The 18238-nt window shown below is 49.8% G+C and overlaps 1 protein-coding gene across 4 annotated transcripts in view; it reads left to right on the top strand.

The window, feature by feature from the left end:
* The window catches only part of NT5DC4 (5'-nucleotidase domain containing 4), a 42375-nt gene that overhangs the window by 14414 nt on the left and 9723 nt on the right, over nucleotides 1–18238 (top strand). For 3 of the 4 annotated variants that reach the window (XM_035118410.2, XM_060276377.1, XM_060276376.1), the window contains exons 5-15: nucleotides 6859–6950; nucleotides 7659–7716; nucleotides 7858–7951; nucleotides 8280–8333; nucleotides 12498–12581; nucleotides 12909–12950; nucleotides 13405–13515; nucleotides 13992–14058; nucleotides 14221–14391; nucleotides 15041–15092; nucleotides 16047–16107. In XM_035118410.2, coding sequence (XP_034974301.1) covers nucleotides 6859–6950; nucleotides 7659–7716; nucleotides 7858–7951; nucleotides 8280–8333; nucleotides 12498–12581; nucleotides 12909–12950; nucleotides 13405–13515; nucleotides 13992–14058; nucleotides 14221–14391; nucleotides 15041–15092; nucleotides 16047–16107 — 886 coding nt within the window. The remainder of the gene's footprint in view (nucleotides 1–6858; nucleotides 6951–7658; nucleotides 7717–7857; nucleotides 7952–8279; nucleotides 8334–12497; nucleotides 12582–12908; nucleotides 12951–13404; nucleotides 13516–13991; nucleotides 14059–14220; nucleotides 14392–15040; nucleotides 15093–16046; nucleotides 16108–18238) is intronic. The other variant, XM_035118411.2, reaches the window with a different exon arrangement.

Here is an 18238-nt window from a genome sequence, read left to right on the forward strand (position 1 = left end):
ATGGCTTATATTCCTTGAATGCTTAAAAATCCTGCTATGGCTTATTTTATGGGTATGTCTTAAAATATGAGAAACAGGGTATCTATCTATCTATCTATCTATCTCTATCTATCTATCTATCATCTATCTATCTATCTATCTATCTATCTATCTATCTATCTATCTATCCATCCTCTATCTTTGTTTTTATTGGTTTTACATAAAATTATACACAATTGCCATAGCCATTCCAAAACATAAAAACAGAGAAGGCCCTTTCAAACCTTCAGACCTCCTTCCTTCCCTCCATGGCTTCCATTTCCAAAAAAATAAACTTTTTCCCTGCATCTTTTTACCGTTATCAATCTTTTATATAATCATATTAACCAAAGTTCAGTTCACTTTATAGGTGTCATTTGTATCCCTGCCAATGATTTCAACCGTTTACAGTGGACTTTTAAGTACATATTACAAAGTTATTCCAGTCTTTTAAGAAATACTTGGTCTTCCTGGTTTCTGATCTTTCATGTCAATTTTGCCATTTCTGCATATTCCATCAGCTTGGTCTGCCACTCTACTCTGGCTGATACTTCTCCTTCTTTCCATCTCTGGGCTAGAAGCATTCTTGCTGCCATCGTTGCATACATAAACAATATTTCCTTTTCTTTTGGTAGTTCCTCACCTATTATACCTAACAGAAAAGCCTCTGGTTTTTTTAAATAAAATTTTATCAAACATTTTCTTTAGTTCATTATATATCATTTCCCAGAAAGCTTTTACCGCCCCACAGGACCCCACCACATATGATAAAAGGTACCTTCTTTCCATTTCCATTTCCAGCACAAATTTGAGTTGGTTCTGTACATTTTCGCAATTTTACTCGGAGTCAGGTACCTCAGATACATTGTTTTCATAAATTTTTCTTTCAACTAACAGCAGGCCATCAACTTCAGGTCCTCTCTCTCCATAACCTTTCCCATGATGAAAATTGTATATTATAACCAAAATCTCTTGCCCGGTGTATCACCACTGATTTAACTTCTTCATCTTTAGTAAACCATTCTGATTCTATGATTCTTCCAGGATGAGCCCCCCCCCCCCCACAAGCCACATTGTTTCCACCTCTGCTGCTTGTGAACTAACAGAGGTCTAGGTTGGGGGAGCTGCTATGGCGCGGGGAGGAAGGGGGCAAGCTGGTTGCTCAGTCCCCATCAGGGTGGGCCTTCTGCCAGCTGGGGGGCTGTTGCAAAAAGGCTGCCACCGCTGAGATTGCAGAGGGAAACCAGGGCAGTGGATGCGAGGGGGTCCTTCTGTATCCAGGGCCGGCGCTTCCATTAAGGTGAACTAGGCCACGGCCTAGGGCGCCGACCAGGCCGCCCGCCGCCCACCGCCGGTGCTGCCTGAGGCCACTATCCGGAGGCGCGCGGGGAGCACGGGCCTGGGGCCGCCTCCTCTGAACAGCTGAAAGGCGGGCGAGGCGGCCCCAGGCTCGCGCTCCCGGCGAGAAGTTCCCGAGGTGCGCGAGGAGCGGCAGAGAAGCGGCAGCGGCAGAAGGGCGAGCGGGGCCCATCAGCCAGCATGATCAGCAGGGTCTTGCAGGCTGCAGCGGAGCAGAGAGCGGGAGGAGGCAGCCCCGCCCCCAGGCTCGCGCTCCCAGTGGGAGGCTGAGGCCGCCTCAACTGAACAGCTGAGATGTGCAGCGAGGTGGCCCCAGGCTCACACTCCCCCTGCGCGCCTCCGGAGCTTTGCGCCCGGAGCGCGAGCTTGGGGCCGCCTCACCGCGCCTCTCAGCTGTTCAGTTGAGGTGGCCCCAGGCTGCCGCTCCCTGCGTGAAGCTCCGGAGGCGCTCGGGGATTGCTGGGAGCGCGAGCCTGGGGGCGGGGCTGCCTCCTCCCGCTCTCATCCCCTGTTATCATCCCCCGTTATCCCAAGTAGAAAGGCCTCTGTTTTCTTAGCAAATGTGCTTTTCAGCACCTTTTTCAATTCATTATAAATCTTTTCCCAGAAGTCTTGCCTAGGGCGCAAAAAGAACTAGCACCGGCCCTGAATGTATCTCCCTCTTTCCTGGCTGCAAGAGCTCTCCGAGGGTCATCTAGCTGCAGGAATTGCAGCTGAGCTATCCCTGACAGGTGGCTCTCCAACCTCTGTTTAGAAACCACCACCTTCTGAGGGAGTCTGTTCCATGGCCAACCAGCTCTTACCGCCAGGAAGTTCTTCATTCTTCTGCCACGTGCTGCTGGTGGGCTGTGGATGGGTTGTTATTATTATTATTATTATTATTATTATTATTATTATTACTATTATCATCATCATCATCATCATCACCATCGTTATCATCATCATTTATTACTGTAATGTTTTATTAAATTTTCAACAAAAGTAACAAAAACAAAATAAAAATTCAATAACAGCCACATAATATATATATATATATATATATATATATATATATATATATATATATATATATATATATACACACACACAAAAGCAATATCGAATCCATAAAAGGGGATTCTCCGAATCCCGTGACTTCCCTCCCCTCCGGTTCCTTAAATTTTCTTTTCAGCTGTATATCATTCCTACTCCAAATTATTATTATTTTTACCTCAGATTTCCTGTACTATTTCTAAATTTACAAGTGTTTTTAAAATCCTGCCAATGTATTAACCTGTTTACAATACTTTTGCAAACACATAATAAATATTTCCCATTATTGTTTACATTTCTTGTCATCTTGATTTCTGAGCTTTCCTGTTAGCTCCGCCATTTCAGCACAGTCCATTTACTTGGTTTGCCAATCTTCTTTGGTCGGGAGTGCTTCCTCTTTCCATCTTTGTGCTAACAATACCCGGGCAGCCATCATAGCATACATAAACAATTTTTTTCCTGGTCTTTTAGAATCTCCGCTCCTACAATACCTAATAAAGAGGCTTCTTCTTTTTTTTGACAAAGGTTACTCTAAACATTTTTTCCATTTCATTATAAATTGTTTCCCATTTTTAAAAACCTTCCTACATACCCTCCACATATGATAAAACGTGCCCTCTGTTTCTCCAACCCTGATTAGATCTTCTTCTATACATTTTTGTTAATTTAACCGGGGCTAGATACCACCGATAGAGGGACCCAGGTGGTGCTGTGGTTAAACCACTCAGCCCAGGGCTTGCTGATCAGAAGGTCGGCGGTTCGAATCCCTGTGACGGGGTGAGCTCCCGTTGCTTGGTCCCAGCTCCTGCCAACCTAGCAGTTCGAAAGCACATCAAAATGCAAGTAGATAAATAGGAACCGCTACAGCGGGAAGATAAACGGCGTTTCCGTGCGCTGCTCTGGTTTGCCAGAAGCGGCTTCGTCATGCTGGCCACATGACCTGGAAGCTATACGCCGGCTCCCTCGGCCAATAATGCGAGATGAGCGTGCAACCCCAGAGTCGGTCACGACTGGGCCTAATGGTCAGGGGTTCTCTCTTTAGATACCACCGATACATCATTTTCATATAATTCTCTTTCAGTAGAGAATTTCATATCTGTCTTCAAAAGCCTTTCCCAACCCGTCATTAATATATTATGTCCCACGTCTTTCGCCCATTTTATCATAATGCATTTGACCTGTTCCTCTTTGGTGTCCCACCCAAGAGCAGATTGTACATGGGTGGGTCTTTAACCTTCCCTCTTTGGGTGTTCCTACAGGGCCAGAGCTGGTAGTCACCTTCTCAGGTGGGAGCAGCTGGCATGACCTTGGCGGTGGCTTCAGCCTGCCCCTTGGAGAGCTGTCCCACCTCCCCCTCTCCCCCCACCCCAGCACATTCCTGCCTTGCATTGTTCTGATGTCTGGGATGGTTCTTTGCCCTCTACTGCACACAGGGCCGGGCGGGAAGGAGAAGGGACCCGTGGCAAGGTCACCCCCCCTCCCAATGTCTCCCTAGAGGAAGAGGAGCAAGCTCTTCTGGGCATCCAAATCACCAGCCTGGCATTTGCTTGCTCTGAACCAAGAACCCTTCGAGGTGTGTCCAAAGGGACCATGCTCTCACAGTGGCCAACCAAGTGCCCGGTATCCTGCAAGCAGGATTTGAACACAAGAGCAACTCTCTCCCCCCCTCCTGTGGTTTCCCGACAACTGGTATTCAGGAGGAGGCAGAACACAGCTCGGGTGGCCAACCAGTAGCTCTCTCTGCCACGAATTTGCCCAATCCAGGAGGCAGGATTGCTGCCTTTTCAGAATCAAGGCCCCACATCTCCCCTTTCCCAGGGTTGCCCAGTTCGGTGTCGCTTTGCCTCTGAATTTGCCCCTTTCCATGCCAATTTCAAGGTCTCTGCCATTCTGAGAGCAGAACCAGCACCCTCTGGGGCTCATCTTTGCCCTCCCTGCCAGCAAGATGCCCCTGCTCTCCCTTTCCCCACGGAGGTGCCCCCCCTCTGTTTTTGTCCCTGGAGCAGGCTGAGAATAGCTTTTGCAGGCGATCCAGCCTGCAGGAGGGGGAGGCTGGAGTTGAGGAGGGGGGATAGTTCCCAGCTGCTGTCATGATGCTAAATCCTGCCCAGATGACTTTCCCTTTCCTATAGCGCGGATACTTCTGCTTCCCTAAGTGCCAGGCTCATTGTCCCGGGATCGCACTGGCTCTGGCGTCCCTCCTGATGCCACGGGGCACAGATCCCGCTTGCCTTAAACCAGGGCAGGGTTGGTCAGCTGGGGGTGCAAGGAATTGGCAAAGAAATGGGGAGGCCCCAAATAGAATCATAGAATCATAGAGTTGGAAGAGACCACAAGGGCCATCCAGTCCAACCCCCTGCCAGGCAGGAAACACCATCAAAGCATTCTTGACATATGCCTGTCAAGCCTCTGCTTAAAGACCTCCAAAGAAGGAAACTCCACCACACTCCTTGGCAGCAAATTCCACTGCCGAACAGCTTTTACTGTCAGGAAGTTCTTCCTAATGTTTAGGTGGAATCTTCTTTCTTGTAGTTTGACTCCATTGCTCCGTGTCCGCTTCTCTGGAGCAGCAGAAAACAATCTTTCTCCCTCCTCCATATGACATCCTTTCATATATTTGAACATGGCTATCATATCACCCCTTAACCTTCTCTTCTCCAGGCTAAACATACCCAGTTCCCTAAGCCGTTCCTCATAAGGCATCGTTTCCAGGCCTTTGACCATTTTGGTTGCCCTCCTCTGGACACATTCCAGTTTGTCAGTATCCTTCTTGAACTGTGGTGCCCAGAACTGGACACAGAACTGGACACCATTATTCCTAATCCAGAATTTATTTCCACACCATCTATAGACGGTGGTCCAAATGCAACCAGAGCCTCTGTCAGTCTGGGGAAGCCTGCCCTGGGCCGCAAGGAGGCCCAGCTGATCACTGGGAAACAGGAAGAGACAGTGTTGTGCAGTGGTTAAAGTCTTGGATTGTGACCTTGGGGAGACCAGGGTTCAATTTCCCACTGCTGGGCGTGACCTTGGGGGGGGGTCGGTCCCTGCCCCTCAGTGCTACTTATCTCACAGGGGAACAGGTGGGATGGAAATAACTAAATAAACTTACAAAGGCGATGGCAGTCAAAGTGGAGGACTTTCTCCTGCCCCCCCCCCGCCATCCAAGAGGGGGCCTGGTATGGAGAGAGTGGCCAGGAAGACTTCTCCCTCTTTCTCTTCTAAGAGCAGAACAGGGTTTGGGTGGGTCCAGAGCCAGAGTGTCACTCACCTGGCATCAGGTGACATCAGGTGCAGGGCAGGTAAGGCACAACTGCCAGGGAACCATCTGGCCACACAAGCCTCCCCCCCGCCCCCGTCACGGCTTTCAGCAGGGAGCAGATTGTCCACCTGATGTCAAGTGGTGGACAGGTGACCTATAGGTCAGTGATTAACTGGAACCCTGAGGTGCATCACTGCCAAATGACGGACAGGCTATTCAGGAGGTTCGCCCAACACATAATTTAATTTTCCACCATGGGGTTTAGATGAATTCATTTATTTCTTTTCTTTTCCTTCTCCTCTTTTTCTTTTCTTTTGTCTTCTTTTTTTCTCAGTATTCTATTTCTTTTCTTACTCTTCTTTTAATTCTTTTCTTTCTTTTTCTTTCTTTTTCTTTCTTTTCTTTTTATTCTAGGTAAATCTAGGAATCTAGGTAAATAATCACAGAGCCATAATGGTTCTGTGGTCTTTAATTTTTATGTATAAATGTTTTGCTCAGATCGTGTAAATACATTATTTGTTTTTTTGTTATTGTTTTTAATTGAATATATCAATAGAGGATTTTTAAACTTCAAAAAAAAGATAAATTCATGGAGGAGAATGTTATTTATTATTTTACATTATTATCTGTGATTATATATGATGATATTATTCTCCTCCATGAATTTATCTAAACCCCGTGGTGGAAAATTAAATTATGTGTTGGGCGAACCTCCTGAATAGCCTGTCCGTCAGTTTGGAGGGGTGGGGGATGAACTTCAAATTTTATTTTAAATACTGCCCCATCCCAAAGGAGCGCAGAACAGCAAGACAATCACAATGGAATGTGTATGTATCTCTGTCTCTGTGTAATATCTCCTGCTGGGGAGCCCAGGTGGGGAGAGAGTCTGCTTTTGTCCTCCTGCCCAGTTTGAGGGTTTCTCATCAGAGCGCTTTGTGGGATGCTAGGTTTACTGGGTCCCCTCTGGCCCAATCCAGCAGCCAGCCAGGCGGCAGCGGTGAGCAACGGGGCCACCGATTCACCACTCCCTTTGTGAACAGCCTTACTTTCGAAACCTCTGAACAGAGGGGGAGGTTTGGGGGACCCAGCCTGCCAGTTCCCTCCAAGGGTGCCCCCCTCACTAGCTTCTCCATTGCACACACACCCCACCTCATGCCTGTGTGCTCTCCCCTCCCCCTCCCTGCTTTTAGGGCTGAGATCTGGAATTATTACCCCAACAAGTTCATCCAGAGGGATGACATGAAGAGGTTCCACATCCTGAACACATTATTCAACTTGACAGGTGAGTGCAGATGGGGGACTGAAACCACCTTGGTCGTGCTGGTCGATGATCTCCGGCAGGCTGAGGACAGAGGTGAAAGCTGTTTCCTAGTCCTGCTGGATCTCTCAGTGGCTTTTGACACCATCGACCATAACATCCTTCTGGACCGTTTAGAGGAGCTGGGAGCTGGGGACACTGTCATACAGTAGCTCCGCTCCTTCCTCCTGGGCCGTGTCCAGAAAGTGGTGATGGGGGATGAGATTTCCCACCCCTGGGCTCTCACTTGTGGGGTGCCTCAGGGTTCCGTCCTCTCCCCCATGCTTTTTAACATCTACATGAAGCTGCTGGGAGAGATCACCAGGGGGTTTGGGCTGGGTGTTCATCAGTATGTGGATGATACCCAGCTCTACCTCTCTTTCAAATCAGAACCAGTGAACGTCCTATGTGAGTGTGGAGGCAGTTGGGGGTGGAGGGTGGATGGCAGCTAACAGATTGAGGTTGAATCCGGACAAGGCAGAAGTACTGTTTTTGGGGGACAGGACAGGCAGCTGTGGGGGACTCCCTGGTCCTGAATGGAGTACCTGTGCCCATAAAGGACCAGGTGTGCAGCCTAGGAGTAATTTTGGACTCACAGCTGCCCATGGAGGCCTCTGGGTAGGGATCCCTGCACTTCGACTGACCTCTTCCTTTGAGGTGCCCCACTGACCTCTCCCCTCTCTTTTCCTGCAGAGACCTACCTGTTTGCCTGCCTGGTGGATTTTTTCACCAACTGCTCCAGATACGTGAAGTGAGTGTGATGGATTGTTTTGCCTGGGCGGTCTGTGTCGAGGGGGCACGAGGTGCTGAGCAGTGCCCAGGGGAGGAAGGTTGCCTGGAATCGTCCAGAAATCCAAACATCTGTTTGTGGTGTCTGTTCCTCTTTCCCCAGCTGTGACACAGGCTATAAACACGGGAACCTCTTCATGTCCTTCCGGAGCATGTTCCAAGATGTCCGAGATGCCATGGACTATGTCCACCTCTCAGTGAGCACTGCAGGGTGGGGCAGTGAGGGGTGGGCATGGAGAGTGACAAGGGAGCATCACCCACCCTTTGGCCTCTGCCAACCTTCCCCAAGTTGGCGTCCTCCAGATGTTTTAGACCTTGGCTTTCACCAGCCCGAATCCTCTCAAGATCTCATCAAAGCAAATGCAGGAGGAGGTGTCGATTGATGGCTAGTTCTTTTATGTCATGCTGGGTGTGTGTGTCTGGGGAAGCCCCAAGGAGCCCTGGTGGCAGCCCCTGAAGCCTTGCCTTTCTGCTGGCCAGGGTGGGGGGGGACTCGGATGACCTCTTTGTGTCTTCATCTTCTAGGGCTCCCTCAAGGAGAAGACGCTGGAGAATCTGGAGAAATATGTGGTCAAAGATGTGAGTGTTGCCCAGGCAGAATTGCTATCAGACAGGAAATTTTCATTGGGGCTAAGGGCCCCCAGGACACAGTGTGTGTGTGTGTGTGTGTGTAAGTGGAAGCCAGAACAAATTACAGTGGTGCCTCGCTTAACGACCGCCCTGTAAGACGAAATTTTCGCTTAACGAAAGGATTTTTCTAGTGGAGGTTGCCTCGCTAGACGAATTCATTTTGCGAAAAATTCGTCTAGTGAATCGCGGTTTCCCATAGGAATGCATTGAAATTCAATTAATGGGCAAAAATAAAAAAAATAAAAAAAATCAATGCATTCCTATGGGATTTGCTAGACAAATTTTTCGTTATAAGAATTGACCCGTGGAACGAATTAAATTCGTCTAGCGAGGAACCACAGTACTGGGGTCCACCAGTCCAGAAGGGGGCCTGGGGCCAGACTATCGAGCCTCGGTTTTGTGCAATTCTTAACCAATCATATATTCCCTGTCAGATGCACACACAGTTCTGTATAGTGGCTTGCAAACTTGTGCTGTGGGCTGAGCATTTCCAACTCTCTATGAATGTTCACTTCTGCACTTTGACAGTATGAAACCGCAGCCTCGGCTTGTTGCGTACAGCTGATTTTTAGTGCACACCCTGTGAATGCAACACAGTGTTGTGTGGCACACGTTCTGTGTTACACATCCAAGCTTAATAGTTGATGTGTACGGTTAGTTCAGCAAGGATTGTGTGGGTGGCTGCATTATTGCTGTTGGTCATTGGGCTCTCAGTATTCTCAACAGGCACCAATGCATACCCTCCAATGTTTCTCCCATGAAAATAGGGATGTCCCATTCCATAACGATAATTTTACTATTTGTATCCCACACCTTGTTGGGTTACCCCAGCCACTCTGGCCAGCTTCCAACATATCACACACACACACACACACACACACCACATAAAAAAAACTTTCCCCTACAGGATTGCCTTCAGATGGCTCAGGGGACGGATAACTCCATACCCTCCAACATTTCTCCAATGAAAATAGGGACATCCCAAGGAAAAGTAGGACATTCCAGGATCAAATCAGAAACCAGGATGCCTTCTCTAAATCAGGGACACCCCTGGAAAATAGGGACACTTGGAATAGTAAACACTTCTGGGTCTGCCGCATTCTTAAGGTGAAAATAATAATAAGAATAATAACAACAACAACTTATTATTTATACCCCGCCCATCTGGCTGGGTTTCCCCAGCCACTCTGGGCGGCTTCCAACCAAATATTAAAACAATACAGCATCAAACATTAAAAACTTCCCTAAATAGGGCCACCTTCAGTTGTTTTTGCTTATTGCCTTGACATCTGCTGGGAGGGCGTTCCACAGGGTGGGCGCCACTACCGAGAAGGCCCTCTGCCTGGTTCCCTGTAACCTCACTTCTCGCAGTGAGGGAACCGCCAGAAGGCCCTCAGCGCTGGAAATATGCAACCCGCAGCAAACGTAACCAGAGATATGACTGTATTTATTATTAACAAAAAACTGAGATGATGCGTTTATTTTATATCCCTTGTAAAGATTTTTAGCTGGTCTGCCATTGCTGGGCAGGGACCCACTGCACATCTTGTTTTCACTGGGACCCAAATCTGCCCCCAGTGGCCCTGGTTGCCCCCCTACAAGCCCACAGCCTCTTTCCCTTCACCAGGGGAGCTCCAGGAAGCATTTGTACACTGCTACTGCCTTTGGCTTGCTCAGCACGCAACCCCCTTCCCCAGGCCACGAAGAGTCCAGTGCTGGCCCCTTTGGCCCTTGACAGACAGGCCTGTCCACCTTGAGCTCACCTTGCCTCCCTCCCACCAAGCCTGCTGAGGCAGGTGTCAGAGGGCCAGGAAGCGCGAGGCAGCTTCCAGCTCAGCAGCTGCAGCTGTCGGTGCAATTCCATTTTTCAAATTTCCTGTGCTCGGTTGTACTTCAACAGCTGTTGGCAAAGAATCTGGGGAGTGCAGATCCTTCCCCAAGGTCATTTCGCCCAGAGGAACCAGGGGGCTGAGCGGCAAGTCCAGAAGTCCCTAATTCGAATCTCGCCTCTGCCCTGACTTCACCAAAAGGGGGTGGAGCTTAGGCAAGCCCCTCCCACCCAGCCCTCCACCTTCCCTTCTGCAATATGGGGTAATAATACTCACCCTGCTTGGCGTTGCAAGGATTACATCAGTCCATTGAATGTACAGCCCTTTGGTCACACCGACGCAATTGGCAAATCCTAAGTATTAAAGGTAGGAGGTGCTTGGATTCTTCCTGGCTGGGCTCTGAATCCCCCTTATCTATCTTGAGGTCATCTAGTGATTCCTGGGTGGGTGAAGGTGCTTGGGCATCACTTGCCGCTCTCAAGATTGTTCCGAAAAAGAACAAAGGTTAGGTTTCTTGAACTTATGTACAGGCAACCCTCCATTGACCCCGGGGCTACATTCCAAGGCACTGAAGGCATCGGTGAAATCCTGTAGAATTGAAACCCATCGAGAAAGCCCGAAAACAAAAACACCCCTTTTTGCCACTGTTCTACCCTTTCAGTGACGCCTTTATGATGTTTTCTGGGGTTCAGCACAGTGAGCATATACATGTTCACACACGTATTGAACATGCATAAATGGGGGGGGGGGTTTGCCTGCATAAACTCCCACAGGGGAAACTCCCAATGTGATTTACAATGAGAATAAAATGCAATGATAACAATACTTCCAGAGAAAGGGCAAGGAGGAGGCTGCAGAACAGAAGTTTATAAAATTATGCGTGGCCGGGAGAAAGTGAATAGAGGAAAGTTTTTCTCCCTCTCTCAGGACCCCATTTTTTAAATTTTAATTATTGAGTTTATTACCTACTTCTCACCATAAGCTCCCAGGATGCACTACAACAGTTTAAAATACAGTACAGTGGTACCTTGGTACTCGAATGGCTTGGCTCCCAAACAAATCGGCTCCCGAACGCCGCAAACTTGGAAGTAAGTGTTCCGGTTTGCGAACGTTTTTCGGAAGCTGAATGTCGGCCGCGGCTTCCGCTTGAGTGCAGGAAGCTCCTGCAGCCAATCAGAAGCTGCGCCTTGGTTTTCAAATGGTTTCGGGAGTCGAACAGACTCCCGGAACGGATTAAGTTCGAGAACCAAGGTACCACTGTATTAAGAACGTAAGGACAGGCCTGCTGGACCCGGCCAATGTTCTCAACTCGTTGTCCAGCCTCCTGCTCTCACCATGGCAACCCAGAAGCCCAGAAGCAGGGCCCCAGCACAAGAGCCCCCTCTCCCCTCCTGCGGTTTCCAGGAACTGGTACCCATGATGATAATAATAATAATAATAATAATAATAATAATAATAATAATAATAATAATTAATAATAATATTTATACCCCGCCAATCTGGCCGGGTTCCCCCAGCCACTCTGGGCGGCTTCCAACAAAATATTAAAATCCATCAAACATTAAAAGCTTCCCTAAACAGGGCTGCCTTGAGATGCCTTCTAAAGGTCTGGTAATTGTTGTTCTCTTTGACCTCTGGTGGGAGGGCATTCCACAGGGTGGGTGCCACTACCGAGAAGGCCCTCTGTCTGGTTCCCTGTAACTTGGCTTCTTTTAGCGAGGGAACCACCAGAAGGCCCTCGGCGCTGGACCTCAGTGTCCGGGCAGAATGATGGGGGTGGAGACGCTCCTTCAGGTATACTGGACCAAGGCCGTTTAGGGCTTTAAAGGTCAGCACCAACACTTTGAATTGTGCTCAGAAACGTACTGGGAGCCAATGTAGGTCTCGGCGGTCGCTCCCAGTCACCAGTCTAGCTGCCACATTCTGGGTTAGTTGTAGTTTCCGGGTCACCTTCAAAGGTAGCCCCACACAGAGCGCATTGCAGTAGTCCAAGCGAGAGATAACTAGAGCATGCACCACTCTGGCGAGACAGTCTGCAGGCAGGTAGGGTCTCAGCCTGCATACCAGATGGAGCTGATAAACAGCTGCCCTGGATACAGAATTAACCTGCGCCTCCATGGACAGCTGTGAGTCCAAAATGACTCCCAGGCTGCACACCTGGTCCTTCAGGGGCACAGTTACCCACACCTGCCCGCCTCCTGTCCCCCACAAACAGTACTTCTGTCTTGTCAGGATTCAATCTCAATACCCAGAAGCATTTACCGCCTCTGCCTTGCTTCCACAGCCACGGGTGCCTCTCCTGCTGAGCCGCATGAAGGAGCACGGAAAGGTCTTTTTGGCCACCAACAGCGACTACAACTACACAGATGTACGTAAGCCCCACCCCACGGCTCACCGAGGGCGGGTGGGTGCACCTCTGCTCTCCCCACTTTGTGTCTGGCTTCACCCAAGGAGAGGAAACGTAGCCGGCTGCCAGACGTGTGCAGCGCTCAGCCCCCGACTTCTGTGTCTCTTCCCCACTGAGCTATCCAACGAGTGGCAGGCGTTGTTGGCTGGCAGGGGTCAGGAGGGAACCACACAGTCAGAGATGTGATGGCAGCCGGGGTGGCTCCTTTGGAAAGGAGGAAGACGAGCCTGTCTTGGGTTCGAGTTCCTGAAGGAAGCTCCAGTGACCCGTGGTTCTGTCCCTTTGCAGGCGATCATGACGTACTTGTTTGACTTTGGAGAAGACGACGTGGTGAGTCACCGCTTTCCCTGATTGCTAGCTCTCGCTCTTTCTCTTGCTTCCTGCTCCCAAGGACCAGTTGGAAAACTCCACAAGTGGGGAGAGCTTCTTGTCTCCTGCTGGGTGGCAGGAATGGGGGAGATTCCCCTTGGCGGGGTGCCCTGCCAATTCTGGGTTAGAGTGTTGGACTAGGACCTGAGAGACACCAGGGTTTGAGTCCCCTGCTTGGCCTTGAATGAATCTGTCACTAGGTGTGACATTCTATCTCAGCCTGACCTACCTCACAGGGTTGTTGTGAGGACAAAATGGGGAAGAGGAGAACCCCTGCAGGCCACCTTTCAGAGGAAAGGTGGAGTACAAATGTAATAAATAAACCAATAAGCTTCCAGACTCAGAGGTCAGCCTCTTCCCAACAAAGACTCCCTCCCTCCCAGCTCTCAGCTGCCCTCATTTTTCCTGTCCCCAGCAGGAAGCACCCCAGAGCCGCCCCTGGCGCTCCTACTTCGACCTGATTGTGGTGGACACTCGCAAGCCTCTCTTCTTCGCGGAGGGCACTGTCCTTCGGCAGGTCAACACGGTAAGTGCCCTTTTGGTGCCAGCTGGGAGGCTGGATGGGGGGGTAGAGGCATTGCAGGGGGTTGGACTAGATGGCCACTGGGGGATCCTTCCAGCTCTACTGTTCTATGATTCAATCTAGGAAGTGCTTCCTCATCCAGAATCGAGGCAAGATTGGGTGGGACGGGGCCTGACCTGAACAGACGTTGTCCTCCCTGCTGAGATGGGCCAGGATCTCTGAGTCTGGCTGGGAAAGCCCCTCTTAGAGAGGTTTCTAGAGCAGAACACATGGACAAAGGCAATTCCTATTGCTGTCGGTGGGATGCTTTAGCTTGGGTTCCTGCATTGCAGGGGGTTGGACTAGATGACCCCTGAGGATCCCTTCTCAACTCTACAATTATGTGATTCCATGCTGAGCAGCTGGAAAGCCAGTCACCCTGCCTTCCAGCTTCCCTCGTTCCTCCCCTGCCCGACATAACTCCTTGTCTTTTTTCTCAGGACACAGGGAAGCTGCGGATCGGTACCTACACAGGGCCCCTTCAACACTGCGCTGTCTACTCAGGAGGTAAAGCTTGCACCAAAGCTAGGGCCACACTGGGGAAACTGCCTAGCCTTTAAAAGAACTCTCCTTATTAGCCAGACATGGGCTGCTGCAGAAGGGAAACTGAGCCACAGGGAGTGGCAGGAACCCACCAGGTTTGGACTCTGTTGCCTCTTCTCTTTCCAGGCTCTTCAGACATGGTGTGTGACCTTTTGGGAGTGAAGGGCAAGGACATCTTGTACATCGGAGACCACATATTTGGAGACATCCTCAAATCCAAGAAGAGGCAGGGGTGGAGGACCTTTCTGGTGGTGCCCGAGCTGGCCAAGGAGCTGCAAGTCTGGACAGAGAAAAGCGGTGAGGAGGAGGAGGAAGGTTTCAATGGGTGGAGGCCGGCTCCTGTCACCCCTTTGCAATGGCCCAGAGAGCACCACCAGCCAGATTCTTTGCACACAGCCTTGTTAATCTCTGGAACTCCTTCCCACAGGAGTCAGTGATGGCCACCAACTTGGATGGCTTTCAAAGAGGATCGGACAAATTCATGGAGGAGAAGAGGGCTATCGATGGCTCCTATCCAGGATGGCTCTGCTCTGCCTCCACCGTCAGAGGCAGCAATGCTTCTGAATACCAGTTGCTGGAAACCACAGGAGGGGAGAATCCTGCTGGTGGTCTTCATCTGGTTGGCCACTGTGAGATGAGGATGCTGGGCTATATGGGCCATTGACCTGATCCAGCAGCCTCTTCTTATGTTCTCTGCCCTCCCGTGGTTAAGGGGGTGTCCCAGCCCATCCTACCTCCAGATCTTGGCTCCGATCCTTTTGCTGGTGCCAAAAGCCCAGGGACGTCTTATTTCCTAGATGTGTTTCAAAGGGCTTTGCTACTTGCTGATACCAAGAATCTAAAGACCCACCTCAGCCCCAGTCCTAAGAGGTTGAGCTGGCAGGCAGGGCTTTTGCACCTCCTTTTCAGAAGCCAAACTTAAGAATGTTCATTTCCCCCTTCATAGAACTTTTTGAAGAGCTGCGGAGCTTGGACATCTTCTTGGCTGAGCTGTACCAGTAAGTCAGGATTCCCACCCATTAGCACTTTGCCCGGGTGTTGCCTGTTGTGTGCACGTGAGAAATTTGCAAGGAGCCCATGTTTCGTATTGCTAGAAGAGAAACTTTGTTTTTAGAAAGACGAACAAGATTCTGAACGTGGAGTCGATTTCCAGGGAGTCGATTGCCATGGCTGGAACTTGACAGGAAGTGTCCTGTGGTGCCCCCTGCCCTGATTATGGCGATTATAGAATCACAGAATAGTAGACTTGGTTGGGACCACCAAAGGGTCATCAAATCCAGCCCCCTGCAATGCAGGAACCACAGTTAAAGAAGCCCTGACAGATGGCCATCCAGTCTCTGCTTAGGAGAGTCCGCTACCTTCCAAAAGAGTCCGTTCTATGGACAAACAGCTCCCACCCTCAGGAAGTTCTTCCTGAGGCTTAGTCGTAATCTCCTTCCTTGTCATTTGAATCCATTGGTTCAGGACCTGCTTGGCAGGGGGTTGGACTGGATGGCCCTTGTGGTCTCTTCCAACTCTATGATTCTAGGACTTACTCTCTGGAGCAGCAAAAAAAGAAGCTGGCTCCATCTTCCATGGGACAGCCCTGAAGATACTTAAAGATGGTAATCAGATCCTCTTTGTTTGTGTATTTAGAGCATCTTTTTGTTGTCTTCAGCCAAAAAGAATGGGCGTACATACAGTAAAAACGAGACAGGCTTACAATTAAAAAAAGAAAGTCCTGTGACAAACAAAGGAAAAAAGACAGAGAGGGAATAGGAAAATCTCAACATCCAAATTCAGGCACCAATTTCTAAACAGCTGTCCCTATAATGCCTAACTTGTACAGTTTAGGGGAAAGGAAGTGCTGGGGGGAACTGGGCCCCCAGCAAATCTTTAGGCAGGCAATGTGACCTCCACACAGAAGGGATTCAGGTGGGATTTTGAGCACAGGTGTCCTCTTTTCCCCCCAGGCACCTGGACAGTGGGAGCAACGAACGGCCAGACATCAGCTCCATCAAGAAGCGGATCCAGGTATCTCCCCCCCCCCACTGAGCCTCACTCAGACATAAATCCATTTAGGGTTTGCTTAGTAGGCAGCAAAGGGGACCCAGTAGTAGGCAGTAGGGGACCCAGGTGGTGCTGTGGTTTAAACCACAGAGGCTAGGGCTTGCTGATCAGAAGGTCGGTGGTTCGAATCCCTGCAATGGGGTGAGCTCCTGTTGTTCGGTCCCAGCTCCTGCCCACCTAGCAGTTCGAAAGCACCTCAAAGTGCAAGTAGATAAATAGGGACCGCTCCGGTGGGAAGGTAAACGGCGTTTCCGTGCGCTGCTCTGGTTCGCCAGAAGCAGCTTTGTCATGCTGGCCACATGACCCGGAAGCTGTCTGCGGACAAACGCCGGCTCCCTCGGCCTGAGTAATTTCGTTGTTCCCGCAAGGGGACAATGACAATAAAGATATCTTATCTTATCTATAGAGCGAGATGAGCGCCGCAACTCCAGAGTCGGACACGACTGGACCTGATGGTCAGGGGCGCCTTTACCTTACCTTTACCTTTAGTAGGCAGCAGAGCTGGCTAAAGAATGGAGCCTTCTTTTAGGCTCTGCTGTCTTATGGTCCAGATGCCCAGTAGCGTCCTCCTCTTGGTTCCTACCTGGGGGACTATGACAGGCCGCAGGTGACAAGCAACAGGTGTAACCAGGACATGAGAGCATAAGAAGAGCCTGATGTATCAGGCCAATGGCCCATCTAGTCCAGCATCCTGTTCTCACAGGGGCCAACCAGAAGCCCCAACGGGCAAGCAGGATCTGAGCGCAAGAGCCCTCACCCTCCTCCTGTGGTTTCCAGCAACTGGTGTTCAGAAGGATTGAGGCCTCTGGCTGTGGAGGCAGAGAATAGCCTTCTCCTCCACAAATTTATCCAATTCTTTTTTAAAGCCGTCGCTGCCTCCTGCAGGAGTGAGTTCCATAGTTTAACAATGCGCTGCGTGAAGAAGACCTGGCTTCTGTGGGCAGGAGTGGGGGGAGGTGGGTTTCTCACAGAGCCTGTTTTCTCCCACAAAGCAAAGGTCGTCTTGCTGGTCCTAGGCAAAATCCCAAAACCCACACGAGGGGCAGGACCTTCTTTTAGCCAAGCAACATGTTGCACAAAGGCTCCCCTTTATCAGTTGGTAAACAGGACGATGGGCAGGTCCAGCAGCGGGGAGAAAGTCCGTGGGCAATGGCAGAGGTTATAAGAAAAATACCTCTAATTCCCTTATGGGGTTTAGAGCCCGTATAGAGTCCCTCAGGAGATCTCTATTGGTCAGAGAGGAAGCGGAGGCCAACCAGAGTACAGTGGTACCTCGGGTTAAGAACTGAATTCATTCTGGAGGTCCGTTCTTAACCTGAAACTCTTCTTAACCTGAGGTACTACTTTAGCTAATGGGGCCTCCCACTGCCACCGCGTGATTTCTGTTCTCATCCTTAAGAAGCAAAGTTCTTAACCCGAGGTACTATTTCTGGGTTATCTGAGTCTGTAACCTGAAGCGTCTGTAACCCAAGGTACCACTGTATATTGAAAGCAAAGCGGCTAGCAAGCCTGATCTTTATTAAAGGAAATAAACTGTTGCAACAGGGTCCCCACTCACCACACACAGGAGTGAGGAGAACCCCGAACAATGGTGCGCAAGCCCCTATAAAGACTCTTGAAATTGCCCACTCTGCAGCCCAATACCACCCCCCAAAACATCATACCTACATCTAAGAAGGAGGTGGTCTCCATCAGAAATTTGAGAGTGTTGCTTCTCTCCTGTCTGCCAGGATACCTGATAATGCCTCACTTCAGTTCTTTAATCTCTTATCCACATTGATAGTGGGCTCAGCTTAACAGATACTTGCCAGACTGTATTTGAAAAGGGAGGTGTAAGCCCCTACAGTCCAAAGACAACTGGAGAGCTTTTCCCATTCCCTTCCTCCTTGCAGAGAAATATTTGAGGTCAATTTGGGAGAAACAAAATGGCTTCAGGATTGCTCTCCTGTACTGTTTCAGACACTATACTTATGCATGTGTGTTTGAGACCTTAGAATTCTTATAACAACCCTCTTAGGATGGAGTGTGGGAGGAGGGAGGAGGCCATGCAGTGGGGACAGAATGCTGGACCAGATAGGCCATTGGCCTGATCCAG

The sequence above is a fragment of the Zootoca vivipara genome, chromosome 6 (genome assembly GCF_963506605.1).
Source record: "Zootoca vivipara chromosome 6, rZooViv1.1, whole genome shotgun sequence".
NCBI classification, from domain to species: Eukaryota; Metazoa; Chordata; class Lepidosauria; order Squamata; family Lacertidae; genus Zootoca; species Zootoca vivipara.